Raw genomic sequence first — 20077 nt, forward strand, 5'->3', positions numbered from 1 at the left:
GTTACATATAGTTTTTATGATAAAGTAAAAAAGCACCAAAACAATGAAACAAAACAAAATAACCAAACCAAACCAAAACAAAACCCAACCAAAAAACCACCCTCATCCACATGGTAATAGATATGTGCAACTTTAATAAATTCTGAATGCAGTGGAAATACCAATGTAAAGCAAAACAAGATCATACCTCAATCGTGTGTATGAGGTATGATCATACCTCATTTTTTTTCTTATGCCTCTGATACTTAACTGGTGCCTTAACATTTCAGTTAAGCTTTCACTGAAAAACAAGTGACCTAGGTAGCAAAGAGAGAAACCTGCTACACAACTTGGTTGTCAGAAGCATCTGTTGGTTTGCTTTTGCCAAAATCATGCCTCTTGTGTTGGATTTCAGATGATACACCTACGCACACCATATTAAGCACATTTCAATCAGCTGAATATCAGTAAAAATTCTTTTGTAAAAAATTCTCTGTTCTTCATAAGCTGTCTTTTCCCCTTAGCTTGGGAGGTTAAAGTGGCTTTCTGGACGTTAAGCACTGTCAGTCCAATCCCCCTGGACTCTGAAATACTGAAGTGGTTTCATCACCATGGTTACAGGCTCCCTCCACTTAAGTTTATCTCATTGTAATCATTTAACTCACTTTCTTGAAACCTCTTGCCCTTCTAAATGTAAAGAGACATAGAGCAGGATGCACTCCCTGGGTATGATTTATTCCTCAGATTTCTAATTTTCTTAAGAACAAATTTGCATTTACACCAAAGAAAGGCAAAAAAAATCAAAGATTTTATTTTCTAGCCTATTTGGCTTGAAAAAACTTTTGATAGTCCTGATCTGGGCTTGGTACATTCCTCCCCAGTCCCTACCTGTGTCTAATCATTCAAGACATTTTAGAAAACCCAGGGCTTATGATTCCATTTCACATTTTTCCAAGGTAACAAGCTACACGAAATTGCCTATCAGTGGAACTACTGACAGCAATAAACCATGTGTGGACATGTACCTAGAGTTTTTTACATGTACATAGCATAAAATGAAAATGCTAGGGAAAATGTAGGTTTATCTTCATCAGGTAGAGAAGCAGAATTTTGTCTTGAGACAGTTTTAGTTTAGTTTAGGTAGTGAGAAGTAATTTCCATTTGTAAAATCTGCAGAAACCGTTGCTAGGTTCCCCTTTTTCTTTAAAGAACGTTTTCATAGAGCTTTCTGTAGTTCAACATTTTAATATATTTTTAACTAATTAAATTCATCTTTGCACCCACCCTCCAACAACACATAATTTCATTTTACTCTTTTCATATTTAAATCTGAGCTGGCTGAATGGTGTTTATACACACTATTTCATGGGTTCAAATCCTGTGATGCCTTTACATGAAACACGTGAACAAGTTGTCTGAGCTTCTATTACAATCAGGGGAAATCTAGGCCAAACAGTCAAACATGTCTAGAGAGATTTACTGGATCAAGTGAAGATACCCACTCTAGGACGAGAGGAAAAGCTCACTAGACTGACTAGCTGACAGGGGGGAAAAAAGCCAGTAATTCAGGACAGCAACAGACAGTGAATAAATGAGCCAGTGTGCAAACTGGTTCCAATTTTTTGCTGTTGGTAACAAAGCTATAGCTTTGGTAACAGTTAGAGATGGTACTAAAAGCCTGACAAGAGGTAATGATCTTTACTATGTATCCAGAGCTGGATTTGCTCTTTTGTTCAATGGTGAGTCTGACAAGTTTCTCTAGCCTTACCATTTAGATTTCAGGAAATTAAAGAAAAAATATAATCAAAGTAATAAGATCTATCAATTTTTCACAGTAGTTTAAATAAATGAATGCATAAAATACGGCAGAGCATGGAGTATTAACGCCTAAGCCAGTAATACAGTCAGAGACAACATCACGACAAATGTTCCTGGTGCATAGTTGTTAACAGAAGAAGAGAAATACATAAAGGAGCTGAGTTTCAAGAGGTCAAACTGGTAATTAGATATTACCTCTTATATTTTGGACCATAGCAGTACATTAGTGCTGCCAAAATACACTGTCACAATAAATTAATTGATAGTGGTAATTAATGCTGCAGTACCAGTGCATCCAAGCCATGAATTACAATAGCACCAGACCAATACCTCCTTGGTGTGCTGCCAGACTTAGTTTAAAGCTCCTCAAGAGCTTAAAAACCCCTCATACATCTGTTACCATCACAAATAACATAGAACAGATATTACTGGAAACAATGGGGCTTGGGGGACACTGCAGTTCACTGCAGACTTCTTTGAAAAAGAGCGTAGATTTTCACTGTACTGCCATCAGCTTATGGTACTGAAGAAGTATACAGTAGCTTTAAAGGTATTTGTAGAGGAAGCCATTTCCTTGAACCATGGTAAAAAATTGCTGGGATGATCCTCAGAGGCACCACCTTAGCACAGCTGGGTCTAGTCCAGGGACAAGGGAATCGAGAAAAAACACAATGCCTTTTATGCTGTGCTGATACCTGAGAATTCAAACTGATTTTATTTGCAGCATAGGTCACTGCACTCACTACTACCATCACTTTTGGTTTCAGATAATGCACAATAGTTACTTATCTAAATATGCACTATGTTTATTTGGTTTTTTTATGGAAATAACATTTTATTTCGCTTCTGAACAATCCCCTTTGTGAATCTAAGCCTAACTTTCAGTGACAGGCAAGCCAGACAGGCACAAAATTTGAATTGTAAATGCTTTGTTGAGCTTCAACTGTTGTTCAGTATGTCTTACTTTATAAAGCTGAAATGTGTAATTTTGGGGTGGTTCAAGCTGAGCTCAAACAATGCCTCAAGTCATACGCTTCCAAATATATATTTTCTCCTGAAGTATTGCTATAACATGCCTTATCCTGCAGTTCAGTCATGAGAGTCATTCCAAAACCAAACCAAACCAACCAAACAAAAACCCCACCAAACCACTAGACAAAACCCGAAACAAACAAAACACCCACCAAAACAAAAGAAATACCCCTTGGGTAGAACAGTACGCTGTACAGGGGAAAATTTTCATGCCATTTAATATCACTGAGTATTGACACTACTGTTTCTGTATTACTTAGAAAAATCATGATTTCCTTTCAAGAAATGCTCATTGCTGTCTCTGAGCCTTGATTATGCTGTGTTTTCAACAAAACAGGCAGTTTTCCTCATTAGTATGAAATTCTGATTTATGCTGTAGGATTTTAGGGGCAGAAGACCCATCACTCTTGGCAAGGGTATCATGTATGGTAAGAAAGGAGAAGAGCCCTTCATGGCATATTGCTCCAGGAACAAAGACTCTATAAGTTCAGTCTGCTGATACAGGTTACCATGGAAAATACAAAGAATTTCAGCACCCCCAAGGGGTTGACTGGGAAGAACTGGATGTTTTGAGCAGAAGGAGTCATTTGATAGCCTTTAGGCTGAGCAGCTAACATCATGCAATCTAATATCCACAAAATAGATTTTCTGTAGATTTCAGTCTGCCTGCATACAATCCCACTGCTCTATATTGCCTGGTCCCATGCTAGCATGCATCCTCCAAACACTACAAGCAGCTCCTTCCCTGTCTGATACTGTGGCATTTTCTATGATTCTGTTACTACCTGATTGGATAATTCTAAAGGTCTCATCACTGTGCTCTTCCTAAAAGGGTGCGAAAAAACTATTTTCCATTTCTATTGGAGCTTTTTAGGCCCAGAGAGACCAGGATGTAGAAAGAGGAAAAGCTACTGTAATCTGCTAACAGAAGACAAGACACATATCTGACTATGTTGGATAGGGAGGAATTGAAGAAAAGGGCAAAGTACACTCAGGAGGATGGAACTAATGCTAGTTCCATTCAGTCCATGATGGTTAGACTTTTTTTGGAAGCAACTGAAAGATGAAAATATACATTGCAAAGAATGATTCTTTCTGGGTTTAACAAGTCCCAGGTCCTGCTTGGAGGCTTGGTGGCCACAAAGTGTTGTAGCCATCACACAGCAGAGGGAATGGCAGGCTGCAGCACGGCGACAGCAGCGAAGTGTCAGGGCAAAACTTCACTTACGTGATTTTCTCCCTTTAGACCTCACCAAAATACAGCCAGAGCCAGCCCACATCTCCACTGGAACAGGATTGTCCATCTGCCTCTCAGGTTGCCTGGGTTTTGACATTTCTAACTTAGAGATGGGAACACGTTCTACCTACATTTTAATTTTGATGTATGTACCACAGAAATAACACCCATTTCCTTTCTTGCAGAGCAAAGGGGATGAATTAACTACTTTCTCCACAGCTCTGAAGCTCTAGCACTAAAACTGGTTTCCATGTTTTATGATTAATTTTTCTTTCCAAATTGATGGGGGGGAACCCTTACTGGGCTTAAGAAATAAGAGAAGGAATTTTGATTTGTTATTTTTCTATTTTTTCTGTTTTTCCTACTTTTCTAATCCTTTGATACATATTGAGAGTAGCAAGGTCACAGGGAAAGTAATTAAATTCTTTGGGGAGAGTATCAGCTACGTTGTGAGAAGGAAAAATTATGTTTTGAGTATAAAGTCTCTTATCACTTCCAAACTTTCCACAGTTGTCTGCATGAAGTTCTCCACATACCAGAAGCCTTTCATAGGTGTGTGCACCTGGCTTTGAGGGTCCTGGCATAGAGCTGGCAATTGCAAACTGCAACAAGAAAACAGATGGGTAAAAATGTGCAAGTGCAGTGTTTACACGTGTACAGCCAGATTATTCCATACCTTCCACTACAAGAATAAAATACTATGTTTTCTAACACATGAAAGAAAATGCCAGAACTGTATTCAAAAAACTGCTTGCAGCAAATGTTTGGTAACAGGATCTACATTTGTATCAAACCAGAAAACATACTTTTGGGAACTTGGTGGTCTGTGTAGTGACAAGGCAAAATATACGAGCAAGAATATGATACTCAGCCGCTTTAAGAAATATTAGGTTCTTAGTTCTTCTTTTATTCAGGTGTTTTTCCCTCATGTTTAATTGTTACGATGTGGCGTTTTTTTAAAATTTATTTGATATTTACACACTGTATAGTTCTGCTTTAAAAAAAACAATATCAAACTAATTTTAATTTTGTAATACAAGAGCCATGAATCATATGTTGCAAGAGTATACAAGGGCTTGGATAGGCTGTGCATTTCTGCCCCATAAAAATCACTTAAATTTATAGGACAAGGCCAACTTCTTTCTTTGCTTGTGTAAAATACACCCGCTTTCTCCCCACTACCTCAGATCTTTAGATAAAACCACCATGTAAAAATAAACATAATCCATAAGAAAATTCCTTAGAAAAACATCCACCTTTTAGGTACAGGGCATCTTTTACAATTATCTCTTTTGACATTTACTTTTCCTTGTAGTAGTCTACATATTAGCTCACACCATGCAGAACCAATCTCCAGCCTTCAGTCTGTGAGCAGGTAAAAAAATTCAGCCTGAATAAACTGAATGTCTGGGCAAGTTAAATGTCTGACCTTGCTCCAGTTTCAGGTGAGGTATTTTACCATGCTGATATTCAGCAGGCATTATTGATGTTACATTTTTCTCAATTAAAAATGGACTATTTCTATTATTTTTTCATGAAATAAAATTAAACATACCTGGACAGTTTATTGTATATTTTATAAATTTTTCATTTATGTTTTCTGGAATTTTAACTGTAATCTGGTAGATCAGACCTTTGGTTCTAGAAATTAATTTTTTTCTTAAATTTGTCTTCCACCATATAGCCTTGAAGCTTTTTACTCAATTCGCAAGACGTATTTTAAAGAACTCAGTCTTCTGTTTACAATTTGTTTGTTAAATAATCATAATTTGTTTCCTCTTTGAAAAGCTCTGCCATTACATTTTGTCAATGAAACCCTCACAACTTACATTTTCAGAATATGAATTTCCCTTGCATTTCACAAATAGGGGAAAAATGAGAAGCAATCCCACAACTCTGAGTTTTCTCAGGGATCTGTACAACATGTTTCCTCCCATACGTGGTGAACGGGGAGCTCATGCTACAGTACCAGGTTTTATATTACCAGCCGTCTGCTCTCCTCATGTTCCTGCTGCTTCTTCAATAAAAGTGTGCTCTCACACCATCTGATAGAAGCACTCTCTGGTAACATTTTAATAGCTGATCTCCTGCATCCTTTTAGCTCCCCACACCCTTCTGCTCCTCAGCTACTCTTGCCACTTAAATTACAAAATAAACCTTTCCTGGCATGTTGGTCATCTCCACCACACTGCAGCCAAGAAATGGTGTCAAGATGCATTTGTTGAGCTAATTTTAACACTTCATGTTTCTAGAAGTGTTCAGATCACCCCTTCTGTCTGTGTCTAAAATAACGGGCCAAGAGCAATTTAAATCTTCATTCTACAGTACTTGCAAGGGTTTTTAATTCTATGTAGGTCTGTATGCATGTTGCTACAACAACAAGGAATGTATTTTCAGCTTCTTTAAACTGACTGTAGGATGACCAACCATAAGTTCCATGAAAGGACAAGGTCTTTTTGGCATCCTAATAAGTCCTCTGTTTAGTACAAGCTGAAAAAATTTCTTTTTCTGATTTCCTTCACTATTATTTTGAACGAACTTAAAGAATGGGAAAGACAAAGCTGAAGTTCAGCCTTTCACAAGACTTGCGATTATGATCAGTCGATAGAAAAGCCTGGAGTGGTAGGGATGTTCTAGCAGCTCCCATACCCAGCTCAACAAGGGGCATTGTCAAAGCTGAGATCAGCCCATTAATTACACAGGGAAGAACAAAGGTAGGAAATAGTGGTCAGTCATATGGGTTCTCTGTGAACATAGACTACAATGACTCTTTGAGAAACATTTAAGAAGCAAAAATTAAAAACTTCCTGAGTTTGTTTGGTAAAGTGAAAAGGTTTGTTTGATGAAGGTAAAAAGCAAGCATAGTAACCTTTACATGACAGACAAAGCAACATCCTCACAGTGGAAAGCAGATTACAGAAATAAACATTTAAGAGGTGCCATTTTAAATATGAAAAATTGCATACTTAGAAAAATTAATATGCAAATATGCATCTCTAATCAGAAATACAGCAGTCTGAGTTGAGAATATACAAATCAATTAAAGAAAGAAATATATACGTGGTGCAAGGAACAAAGTGGTTCCTACGGAGCAAAAAGAACCAGTACTAAAAACTTAATTCACTATTTCCTGAACTCCAGTGGGAAAACACAGCCTTGGAGAACACAAGGCAAATGACTCAGACCAGCTTGTGAAAAAGCCTGCAGGGAATGTGAGACGGTAAAGATGGTGGAAACATATGTGGAATATTTTTTGTTAAAGCAAATGAATTGAGGAGAAAATGTATTCTGGGATGATTCTGAAGCACCCTGCTATGCCCTGGCTTCCAAGAGCGCATTCAGTCAACGATCTGTTGACTGTAGGATGGGCACATGGATAATTTCAAACCAATTCTGCAGTGTAAGAAATTGATTTATAAATCCCCTGATCAATACTATGCAGTTTCTTTAAGTTTTCTATCATTTTGCAAAAAGCTATCTTTCAAATGAAAGGTTGTGTTGAACTTCAGTACAAGTTTACTGGCAAAGAAAGAAAGAATCAACACAAAAACATGTCAAAAACTGGACAAAGGCATCAGTCTGACTGTAGAAAAGTGCCTAAAGTGTATCTAGGAGAGACTTCAGAAAGGGAAAAATTCTTTTTACACTTTGTTCCTTCTATACAATTTGGGACAGGGCACAGACCCTAGAATTTCAGCTGTCTGCAAGTCAAAGGTGTAACAGTAAATGAACCTGTACATAATTTTACAAAACTCTTCAGTAGTCATGCTTATTTGCCAGCTTGTGATGGAAGGAGAATAAAAAATGCTTCACAGCTTTGCCTTGCAGTGCTCTAGCTCAGAGCAAGGGACCTCACAGCTGTCTGCACACAGAAGATCCTTCAGCATAACTAGACAAGCACTTTACCAGTAAAGCCAGTAAATACATGATACCCTTAAGGGATTGAATTTCTGAGGTGGCCAGCAGAGATGAATGGGACTGTTGGGCACCTTCCCAGTGTAAGATAATATTTCATTTTGCTTCATGACCAAACTGAAATACATGTCTCTTCATGGCTCTTCAGCCACCGATTTTTGTCTTTTATACCATGCAGAGCTTGGCTTGCTCCAAACAAAACCAGGTAATTGAGAAGGTCAATCTGTAGACAAGCTAAATATGATGTTATTCTCTTGAGCCAGTAACAAGAAATTGGAAGATTGATAACTCAAACAAGTAGCTTAAACACAGCCATGGTCTTGTATATTTTAAACAATTTAGGTTTATGAATCATCAACATTGTTTACCCTACCCACTTCTCTGAAAAGGAGTTTATAAATGACAGGGCTGGAGACTGATTACTTTCCACTTGTAAAGCAACACTGTTCTTGCAATCATTCACAGCTGCTGCTGCAATCCTAGGGACTGGAGTAAGAGAAATACATATTATTTTTCATAATGACTGGAGTTTTTATAAAATACAAATAGTTAATTCAACTGAACTTTTAAAGATCAAAACTCTGAAGTCAAAGCCCTAACACAGTTTCCTGGGCAATGTCTTCAATGTGAATGAAGTGGCCTATAAATACAGAATATAAGTTTTTCAATTCAGAGTTAAAAATTAACAGGATAATTCATTTATTGGCTAATGAAAAGTGTGATTAAGGGTATGATCTGAACTTCTAAAATTAAAAAATGCATAAATAGAGTTAATTAGATAATAGATTCAATTTTTACTATTGCCATATTTGCCTACTTAGTTCTTCTCTTTGTTAGGTTAACAAGCCCATTGTTTAAATCACTTCATTACAAATCAAGTTTTCTAGGTCTGCGATTCTCTCAGTGTTCTTTTACAGACTCAATTCAGTTGATCTTAATTTTTTTTTTTTGAAGAGTAAAGCTTAAACTGAATACAATTACCCGCCCAAAGCCTGGTTTTAGCCAATGCCTTACTTCCTGTGTCTTATAGGTGAGATCCTTATTTATGTGTTTGCCTTTTTTGCAGTTGCAGGACAACTGTTGCCTCACATTCAGTTGCAGTGAATCCCATACAGTGCATGCTTTTCTGTGACACATTATTCAGTCAACATCCATCATCTTGAATTTGTGCAGGTGTTTTAGACCTGTGCCTTGCACTTCTCTCTATTGAACTGAATCGCACGTTTTAGACTGGTCCTATGAGCGTTTACTTTAACTTGGAATTTGTTTTAGAATTTTTAGAGTTCAAATTGCATCCAACACGGTATATCTGTAATTCCTTCCAGTTTAGTCTCCTTGTAGGATTCACATAGTAAGCATACTCTTAATGTCATTTGCTTAGATAGACAGGCCCATTAACTCCTCAGGGATTTGATTCAGGCTCTCTGCAGAAACAAGGCAACAATATCTGCCACAGTGCACACTGATCACATTTTCAAAAATAACTTCATAGTCAGCTGACTTTTAGAGCTATAAATGTTATTTCTAAGGTGAGGTGGACAGTAGGGAAAGAGCAGTAAAAATCCAGCTACAACAACACCACAGACTAACTAGATTTAAACTGTAAACAAAGAACAAAAGGATACAGTGATTTTAGTAATGTAAGAATGATCCTTCCCTCCCCCCCCCCCCCCCCCCCCCTATATCCCCATCAAATCAAGGAGATAAAATTGTAGTTTATGCAAGAAAATTAGTATGGAAGCAATGAGTATCAAAGACTAACATCTGCTTTACTGCAAAAGAGGAGTCACAATCATGGAGGAAAATGTGTGTGTAAATATAGGTACGAAGAGAACATGGCAAAGAAGATTAAGGAAGATTAATCACTATATGGGAAGGCTAGACAAGTTTCCTTCTGTTTTATTTTCTTTCCTTAAATCCTGAAGAGTAATAACTTGTAAGACATTTAATGTAATCTGTCCAAAAATATAATAGCAATATGTTCATTAAAACACAGTAATATTTTCCTCCAAAGTGATATTATTAGAATAAACTGTTATAAAAGTGATCTCAAACATATTAGACAACTCCATTTCACACTGCATAAATGATAGCAGTGGAACGTGGAAAACAGACAAAGATCTCAGTGTAATAATATATAGTAATTACAGGTGGTCAGAACTTGATTTGAAAGCAACTCTAGGGTTTGGCAGACTCCTAAGCTAAGGCACATGACATGCCACGTGCTCATTGAAGCCACAGAGGGTTTCAAAGTCACAATGCAGTTCTTTATGCCTCATGGTACCCACAGCCCTCAGTTTGATTCCTCCTACAGCCCATGGGGGGTCCTCAGCACCCATGAATGCAATACACACAATCCAGCTCGCTGAGAAAGGAGCCACACACAGCTAACAGTCAGCTAAGCCTTGTCCTTCAGAGATGGTTCTTTACGTAATTACAGGCCAAAAGGAGATACCAGCTTTCACTCGCAATTCTTGGTTGCAAACCCTCTCCTATGGTTTGTTGCCTAAGCCATTTTATTTCCTTCTCATTATCCTCTCTCTCTTGCCATTTCCCCTCCACTCCAAACTACCAACTAGGGAGAGCTCCAAGTATGCAATGCAGCTAGGAAATGGGAGATCTATCTGAAAATGCTCCTCCCTTCCCTGAACTGGGGAATAGACTCTATATCCTACCTCTTCTCCAGCAGTCATTCTCCTAGACTCTGCAGAAGTCTTTCATTTTTAGGACTTATTGCACAGAAAGGTAAGTTAGCCCCCTTCCTCCATTAAGTCACATCATAGAGTGGTTTGGGTTGTGAATTGTCAGAGCAATAACAGGTTTGGAACAGATGTGCTAAGTTCATCACCCATGAATCTGAAGCACTTGGATTTTGAGAGCCTAACTCCAATGAGAGATTTCTGAAACAGGGGTCTGATCTCACATCCCCAAACGTGCAGTAACATAAAACTTGTGTCTACATTCTCGTAAAACTTCTGGTATTTTTTAAAAACACTCCCTGTAGAGAAGACTGTCACCTCATTAACAAAAAGTAACCATCCTAAATACTCCAAACTGGTATTTTCTTTCTGAAATGAGAATCCCTTTTAACTCCATCAATTCCAAAGGAAAACAAATAAATCGATTCTCGTCCATCAGGCACACAACCATTCTCCCCTCCGCCCCCGAGGGGAGATACCCGCACAGCCAAGCTGCTGCTGCCCGGCTCGGCCCCCGGATCCTCTCCCTCACCATCTCCCAGGGGTGCCGCAGTCCCGGGATGGCTTTGAGGCACCGGGGTCCCGGTTCCTCGAACAAAGCGTGTGTGTGTTTGTACGGATGTGTGTTGGGGAAACTCCCGCGAGCCGGTGCCGTCGGGGCACAGGGCTGCTGGCGTGTCCCCACGCTGTCCCCCGCGGGCGGTGGCCGGGGAGGGGCGTCGGTGGGGGCAGTCCCCGGCCATTGATAACCCCCGCGCCGGGCCCTCCGCGGGCAGCCCGGAGCGCGGAGCTGCCGCGCACGCCTGTCCCGCACCGCCACTCAGCCCACAGCGCACCGTGAGTGCCTCGGGACAGCGCGGAGAACACCGGGGCGCGTGGGGGGAAACCGGGTGCGGGGCAAAAGGAGCTTTAGGGGGTTGCCCGAGTGCGGGTCTGGCAGCCGAGAGGCAGCAGTGATACCCTCGCAGCTGCGATGCCGCAGCCGGCGGGTGCGAGCTCCCGGCCAGCGCAGTCCCGTCACGGCTTCCCGGCCGGGGCGACCCTGAGACCTCGCAGCCATCGGCGGGCCGTCAGTGGAGCAGGAGGGTGGACGGACACAAGCTAAAAACCCCATGGCTAAAAGCCCCTCCCTAGAGGGACAAGCGCGCTCCGCGCCCCTCTGCTGGGGCGCCCGGCTCGGGCTGGGGCGACCGCGGGAGCTGCGCTCCGGCGGGGCGGGCAGAGGGTGGGAGCCGCGGGGGCACCACCCTGCACGGTCCGTGTGTCCGCAGGGCGCGGAGGATGCGGCGGGACGGCAGGGCCCGCGCCGGAACTCCTCGTCGCTGAGGCACCGAGGAGGCTCCCGCGGCGCCGAGGATGAGGATGCCGCTGGCGCTGCTGGCCCTGGCCGCCCTGGGGGCCGCCGCCGCCGTCGGGGAGAGCCGGGAAGAGGCGCAGGAGGGCCGGTTCTCCACGCCGGAGCAGCAGCGGTGCCGCTGGGAGCTGCGCTCGGCCGCGGGGGCCAGCGAGCTGCTGCTGAGCTGCCGGGCTGCGGGCGGCGGGGCTGCGCGGAGCTGCACCTACCGCGGGGAGCCGCGGCGCTGCCCGGCCTACGGCACCCGCAGCCATCAGTACTGGCGGCAGATCCTGTCCCGGCTGCGGCGGCGGCTCCATCCCTGCGCCCCGGGAGCGCCGCTCAGCGCCCGCCTGTGCGGACCGGGCCGGGCGCCGCCCGAGGCGCAGCTCCGCCTGCTACCCGACCCTGGCCCGGCCACGCCGGCCCCTGCCCCGCAGCCCACAGAGGACCCCGCGGAGACCTACTGCGCCGAGCGGTGGCACTCTCTGTGCAGCTTCTTCGTCGGCTTCTGGGAGGGCTGAGCTGCCCCGGCCCGCGGGAGGGAGCGGGTCTGCCCGTCCCCCGCGCCAGGACTCCCCCGGCATCGCCTGCCTTCACCTACCGCCGCCACTGCCCCACTGACTCTGTCAGCTTTCCTCTTTTACCCCCAATAAAGCGGTAACTATTTTATGACAAGAAGTTTATGTAATTCTTTGTCTCGTCAAAGCCCTGTAACACCTGCAGCACCGTCACGCTGCTGAACAGTGTGTGTGGCACCCACCAGCTAACCTGGTGAGAGCACCTAGGGTGCTCTCAAGTACATTAAAGGTTTTCAAAGGACATAAGCACGAAGAGACAGCTATTCCCTCCCCAAAAATCAATATCTGTAAGCTTCAAGTTACAGTGAAATCAAGAGAGTAGAAAACCAGGCATTTATACCAGAACGAGAAACAATTGAGACTTCACTAAACAGTAAGTCCTAGAAAGAAATTTTTTGCTGACAACGATTTCAAAAACTATACAATTCAGTCCAGTCCTTTCTCCCCAGAGCAGTTGGTCAACTGACTGTCTTTAAATGGGAGCATGAACAGAATTTGGTAAAAAAGCAGCTGTGAAAAGAAAGGTTGAGAAACTCAGAAGCGCCTCAATACAAAAACTGGATTTGGGAGATGAATGGCATTTCACCTGGCTAATGGCATAGTGTTGAAGCAGGCAACTTTTTACCAAGGGAGAAAAGGGGTTTGAGATGTTAAATGCTTTATCCACATGAAACATGGTGCATTTTGTTAAGGAGAGCTCAAGTTTTCCTTGGTCCCAATTTTTCTTCTTTAGACACATCCCACTCAGATGCTAAAAAAAGGATTGTGATTTCTACAGTGCATACCTGACTGCACATCAACAACTTCTTTACCCTGCTGTCCAGTACAGCAGTGCAGAAAGCAGGGCAACACTCCAGGTAAAGGTTGGAAGGACCCAGCCCCTTCACTCACAAATAAGCAGCTGGGGAGTCCCTTTTGCAGAAACTGGAATTATACCTGTCTGCAGAGAGGTGTTTGGTAAACACTTACATTAGTTTAACTGTTCCACAGAGATATCTCAAAATTATCCCTGCAGTCGCTCAGAGTGCTGCTGCTCATACATTTTTCCTGAAGCAGAACACTTAGGCTCATTGACAGACTGAGAACAGAGAAGCAGTATCCCAATACAGCAGAGCATCCATCATGGTCCCCACACACAAGACCAGTGATTAAATGTCAAACCCCTGATGGGTGCAGTAAAACAACCACACCAACCATGGATAAAGCAGACAGGTAAATGCCAAAAATAAATCCCAGTCCCCCTCAAACAAGAGCATTTGAAGGAGCAGTCACAGCAGAAGGCACCACATACAATTAATTTTAGCCTGAAGAATTATTTGGGAAAGCAGCTGGCTTAGAAGAGGAAGCTAACACTATTTTCCCAAGGCTAGTACTCACTGCCTAATCATCTCTCCCACAGGAAAAGACACCTCTGTCAAAGCTCCAGCATTACAGATGAGTAAGTGTTCAGTCATGTCATATGCATTCTTATGGCAGCATTATTTACTTTGTTGAATCACAGAACTTCATCTTTTCCTACACTGTGTTGCAAAAGTTTGAACTTCACAGCTAAACTATTGGTGAGCTTGTTAGAGCAAAGTGTTGTTCAGCCTGACAGGTATGCACTGTGGCCTACACACGATGCAACAGAGCTAAACCAGAATTTTAACAGTTTCAAATTGAACCTAACCCAGACAAGTACCAAAACAGAACTGTGGCTTATGTAGCTTTGTAAGTGTGTGAGCCTTTGCAATCTCTCCTTTAGCCCTTCTTTTGTACTGTTAAACCCCATGTTTAATAAAAAAGCAGGCTTGAACCCCCATTTATCAAGTGCCACAAATAGACTGAGAACAGTCACGGTGCAGGTGAGGGGTGCTGGGAGGGCAGCCACAGGCATGGTCCACTCTGCAAACCAGCTCTCCTTATCTGCCTCTGGTCCTACACAGCCCCAGACACCTGCCCATGACCAGGAACACTTGCAGAATCTTTCTGTAAGGTCTTAATGATGTCTGTGACAAGGCCACCAAGTAATAAGGATCTGCTCAGTGGATCTCACGAGGCTGAGAATTGTTACACACAGCTCTTGGTGCCAAAGCATTTTCATTTAAAGCAAGTAGCTGGATGATCCTCAGCAGCACTATGCAAAAACTTGATCATCGGTGTATGTGACTTACATGATTATTTTTTAACGACAACTCACTTTCACTTCATGTGTATGTCACACAAGCAGCCACAGAGCAGGCTGCTGGCCACAGCGTTGCACAGTATCTTGCAATAAAACAAAGCTTTGTTTTACTTCCATGGTACTGGCACGGCAGCTTTGTGCAGTGCTGTTAGAGCCTGCATTTCTCACCATCAGATGCAAAGGTGGAACACCATGGCAACCAAGCTGATTACCCACATCATTCTGCATTTAAAAACCCAACTAGGAACTCTGAACAAATTCATTGTTTACCCAAGAGGGAGAAGAAAGAAGAGGGTCCCTTGCTCTGTGTTTAACCACATTATTCCCCTGATTCTCCAAAAGAGCTCAAAGTCTTCCTTTTAGCACCACCAACTAATGAAATACAACAACCCAAGAGACTGTATTAATTGCATTTACTGTGGTTAATAACACCAATGCCTAGAGCTGAATAGCAACAAATATTCAGTTTTCTACTGAAAAACTGAACTATAGATCCTAAAGGCTGGAAAACTATAGCAAGATCCTCAGATTTGTTTTTTAAGGTGGAAGATCATAGCTTTTTGCTGTGGTCTTTTTTATTATAATTTTTATTCTCCCCCATGGTTAGGTAACAGCTGACACCACCAGCTAAGCCAACCAAGACTAGGAATGCTTTGTAGCCAAGATCTTCACTTCCAACAAAAACTGTTTCTTTCCAGTCCTATGGCAGCTCCACAACATGTACTTGTCACACCCCACATAGAGCCACTCCCACTCCCCACCATCCTGCTTTCATTCAGGCACCTAAATGTGTCTACACATCCACTCTGCAGCCAACCTTACCTCTGCCCTCCTATTGCAGCTGTGGTGGCCCCTCGTCATTCCTCTGCTTCCTCACTTGGCTGGCTCCTGTCCTCTCATCCGTCCCTCCTCAGCTCCTCCTGACCACCCAATGCCCAAAGCAAGAAGGGCCAGTGTTGCTAACCTGCCAGGGCAAACCCTGCCTGCTTGCCCTACAGGCCTGATAAACTCTTCCCTCCCAGAGGAAGGTGGTCCTGGGCATAATTAATGAGAGGGCACAACCCCTACACGCAGCTGCTGCTCGAGTTGTCATCACAACGGTGCTGCCAGTTTGACATATCAGGACACTAGGTTTGTTTTTCAAGGATAAATGAGCTACCTTTAAACAAAAACAACTGACTGACATTTTAGCTTCTGGATATTGAATTCCGGGAGCTCTAACTCTGGAAATTTTCAGAGATAAAAAATATAGAATCAGCTATGTGCCATATTGCAGACACAGCATTGTTTTCTTTCCTTTGGCTGCTGAGCTTATGTCAGTGTCTGCAGGTTCCAACAGAAGCTCGAAAGCTGTCGATACCATTCCTTGATTTTCCTTTGGAGAGAAATCAGTGATGATGAATCTGGGTATGCATTTAGTGCAGATGGTTTTAATTACTCTCCTTATACATAGAAAACCCTTGATCTTATTAAATAGCAAACTATTAATCTCTCACTTTCTGATTTTGAAGGAACAATTACAAAATGTTACTCATTTGCAAGGTTAAAGCAGGCAATAATACATCTTGCTGTGTGTAACAATCCCTTCCTATAAGAGGACATCAGAAAATTAATAAATGAAATAAATCTTTGTTGAATTTTCCATCTCTGTCATGCCTTCACAATTCCTCTGAATTCACAAGTTCAACAAGTGAAATCTGGTCAGGTAGTCATAATTCAACCCTTATCTCTACCAGATGTATTTGCCTGTGTTTGTATATTTACTGTTTCCACATCTGATCGTAAGAATAAGGCAGAGGCACAAAAAAAAGAAGCAACTTTTCAAATGGGAGCTGGTTGGATAACGGAACCTGAAGTCTTTAGGCATTTCTCTTTCATTGCCTCTGACACATTTCAGGCTCTCCCTTGTGCTGTGAGCCCTGTCTGAGACTCACTGTAAAGCTGAGCAGCACATGAGGTGAGTGAATGGCAGGCTTTGTCAATTTGCCAAACACCAAATCCCTTCCTTTGTAATAATCTGGATTTTTAAGAATTCCAAGCTCAGTTCATGAACACAGTTACATGAAAGAGGCTTTTAACCGTACAGTATTACAGAGTTTAGATTAACTCTCCCAGCCTTCACACTCCTTCTTATGTGGAAGGGATCTGTTAAGTACAAGCATGTATAAAATATCTACAGCTTTAGAAATAATTCAGCGTTTTAGGGCTTAACTTCATTTGGTATGTGCTGTGCCTTCTGAAGCGTGTACAGGCTGTGCTGGGCTCTCAGAAAGCAGGTATTTTGTCCAATTTATTTCAGGGCCTGAGATGGTTAATGATGCACGTTTCTTCAAGGGGGGAGAGGGTGTGAGAGGGGCAGCAAGGCACAGCCTGAGCCCAGCCCACATTCCTGATGGCTGAATAGCAGCATGGCCTGAGCACAGGGCTCTGATTTTAACTGTCCACTCCAGCCTTCCCACGAGCAGCTTCTGCCTCCCCCAGGCTCCCGCGCAGCCCCAGCAAACAAGGACAAACACTGCGGGCTGGCCCCTGGGGTCTCAGCACACCAGGGAAACACACAGCTGCTTCACTGACAGAAAATAAAAAAGTTACAGATACATATATATAAATTCTATCTATTTCTATGTGTATTTCAGAGCTCTGTCCTTGCTGCTGGCCCGTGAACCCTGGACAGGTACATGCATTTAACAACAGCTCAGCTGGGCAGAGGGCCCTGCTGCCTGCTGGGGTACTGCCTGAAACACTGCACCACCACCATGCCAGCACCTGTGCCCTGCAGTTCACTCACCCATTTTACACCCACTGTAGGGCTGTTGGATCAGCTGGAGAAGTTTTGTGTTAATTTGTAAGAGGAAACCCAGGAATAATTGCTCCATGTAAAACAAGACTTCTTAGGATTTAGTTGTAATTAATTTTAGACTCTAACATAATGTTAGATTTAGACTGCCATAAAATGAGAAAATGTTTGATGAAAGTGTCATGGTAAAACACAGAATTAACTAATTTCTTATTACGTGTTCACGAAGTACTGAATTAAAGGATCTGTTTAACAAAGGACATCCATAGGACAAAATCTGGTCCAATAAAAGAGATACAAATCCTGAAATGTAAAACTGTATGTAATATCTACTTCAGCCCACATTCTTAATTTAATAAAAAACATCTTAAAGCATTTGATTCTGCAAATTGTATTAAGAGCCCTTTTTAATCTGAGTACTGGATTCAGCAGATTTTCTCACATCTTGAATGTGAGATGAATAAATGAAGTCATTCCATGAATAAATGGAAGTCCTAGGTCCCAAAATGTCTATAAGGTTTGAATTCTTGGTTGAAAAAGAGCAAAAATGCCTACAGTAAAAAGTCCTACAGTAATTTCTTTTTTTTTTTTTTTTCAGACTGCACTAGAAAATACATGAGATGTATCATCCTCAGAGTTAGTTTAGTGAAAGCAGGAGAAGAAAGTCTAGTGGCTAACTTTTTAAAGCTGTGTTCCTTTTCAATTAAAAAAACCACTGCGCACGTCCCAAAGTCACCATGCTTAGCAACAGCATGATTTGCCCTAACGGAAATAAATATAGCCTCAACTCCATGTGTTTGCTGCTTCTTTTTTAATTTTAAGTGCAAAACCTTTCAAAATTATGAATAAATTTATCACTAGTATCCTTTTGATGGGAAAAGAATAACAAGACAGCCATACAAGGGAGTGTTATTTCATGTTAGTTGAGACAAGATGTTGAGGATTTAGAGCTGATCTTTTGTTTCTGCTCAAAGACAAATGGTATAAAATTTATATGCATGCTTCTGTCCTGACAGCACAGGGCTTCAGCACGACTGACTCTCGCTGAGAGTTAATGGCTCTTGGGGATGCTGCTCTCTAAAGTCCCTCGGCATGAAATGGTCTCTTGCAATTCATCTCCTGTTAATAGCAGCTCCAAGACTACAGTCTCTCTCTCTTTTTTTTTTTTTTTTTTTTTTTTTTTTTTTTTTTTTTTTTTTTTTTTTAAGTTCTTTTATCCCTGACTGAGCTGCCTGTGTTCCCATTGGAGCTGAGAGGGTGTAGTGTGAAGGTTTTTTCCCCTCAGCTCTATTCTCTTGCAGCCCTCAGCAGACGTCGGGGCAAGCTGGAGGCCCTATGGAAAGTGGGGCCTGATGTCATCCCACCCAGCACAGGGCCAATGAACGTCCTCCAGCGCCAGGCCCCGCCACACACGTACACATCAACAGCATCTTAATCGCTTCTGGGGGCTTTTTAAAGCTTTATTAGTCCATGGCAAATAGCAGCTGTAACATGACCCTTTGTTTCAATGCATGTCTCTGAGCCAGGAATGTTACGGTGCCATAGTCATGTAGGAAAATAGCGCCAGGGAACAAAAAGTAGTTTGGTTTAAGAAGTTATTATAGATCTAAGGGAGATAAAGCTCCTATTTTCATTTCTGGGAGATGAGGTAGCCCTGGGGTGGGGGTCAGCCACGTGCAGGGGGCACCTATGGGGACAACACACAGCTGGGCCACCAAGAGATTACAGCTGGCCCTTTCTGTCAGCATCAGCATGGTGGGGAGAGCCCAAATCAGCTGGCAATGGCTGCCTTTTCTTTTTAATGTGCCCCTGTGGTAAACATGGCTTAGCAAAGAAATAACATACAAAATACACCTAATGCTAGCACAATATAATGTCACGGTTTGCTCTACCTTTCACATGGGTCCTCACCTGCCCTGGTTGTGCAGATGTTTCGTTGCCTTCTTCATGTTCTTTGCTGCCCAAGGAGATCAGGCTCCAATGCTCATGCATATTTTTGCCTCTGCCCAGAATTTGGAGTGGTGGGACTCTCAGAGATGCTAACTCCTTTCCAGTTATTAAAACTAAGGTGCCATTGTGGAATAGACTTCTTGCTGGAAATTTCAAGCTAACCCCTGAATGAGGTTAATGAAAATATTTCCATCACACATCAGTTGCAGTACAAGTAATTTGCTCTAGAGAGGAAGCACCAGCTAACTTTAAATCAGAGTGGAAGTGAGTATAAAAATTGGAGTAGGTAACTCATAAGAGAAGACTGGAAAAGTAATAATTACCTGAAGAAGAACAGCTCATTTATTTTTTTATTATTACAGCCTAATTAAGGAGTAAGTATACATAAGTACTCTTTGTAAATTTGAGACAGTGATTTGTTGGATACCCTTTCTTTTCTAGGCACCTTGGAAATCCTGTTCAGCGCGTCTTGTGCAGCTCACTCGGTTCTCTCACACCAGCACTTTCAGTGACAGGACTAGAATGGTGCCATCCAAGCTGCATTTTATATCCCCCACTATCACTCCTACCCA

General features: G+C 42.3%; 1 protein-coding gene across 1 annotated transcript; it reads left to right on the forward strand.

Moving 5' to 3' along the window:
• Window positions 1-11653: 11653 nt before the first annotated feature.
• Window positions 11654-12656, forward strand: LOC114071757 (fibroblast growth factor-binding protein 3-like). The gene is given in 4 exon segments (XM_027909616.1): window positions 11654-11766; window positions 11815-12037; window positions 12039-12173; window positions 12175-12656. Coding segments are annotated over 4 exon segments (834 nt in total). The 3' UTR covers window positions 12538-12656.
• Window positions 12657-20077: the final 7421 nt, after the last annotated feature.

Source organism: Empidonax traillii, unplaced genomic scaffold, assembly GCF_003031625.1.
Source record: "Empidonax traillii isolate 1590-97213 ecotype Southwest subspecies unplaced genomic scaffold, ASM303162v1 scaffold27:size3997909, whole genome shotgun sequence".
NCBI lineage: Eukaryota > Metazoa > Chordata > Aves > Passeriformes > Tyrannidae > Empidonax > Empidonax traillii.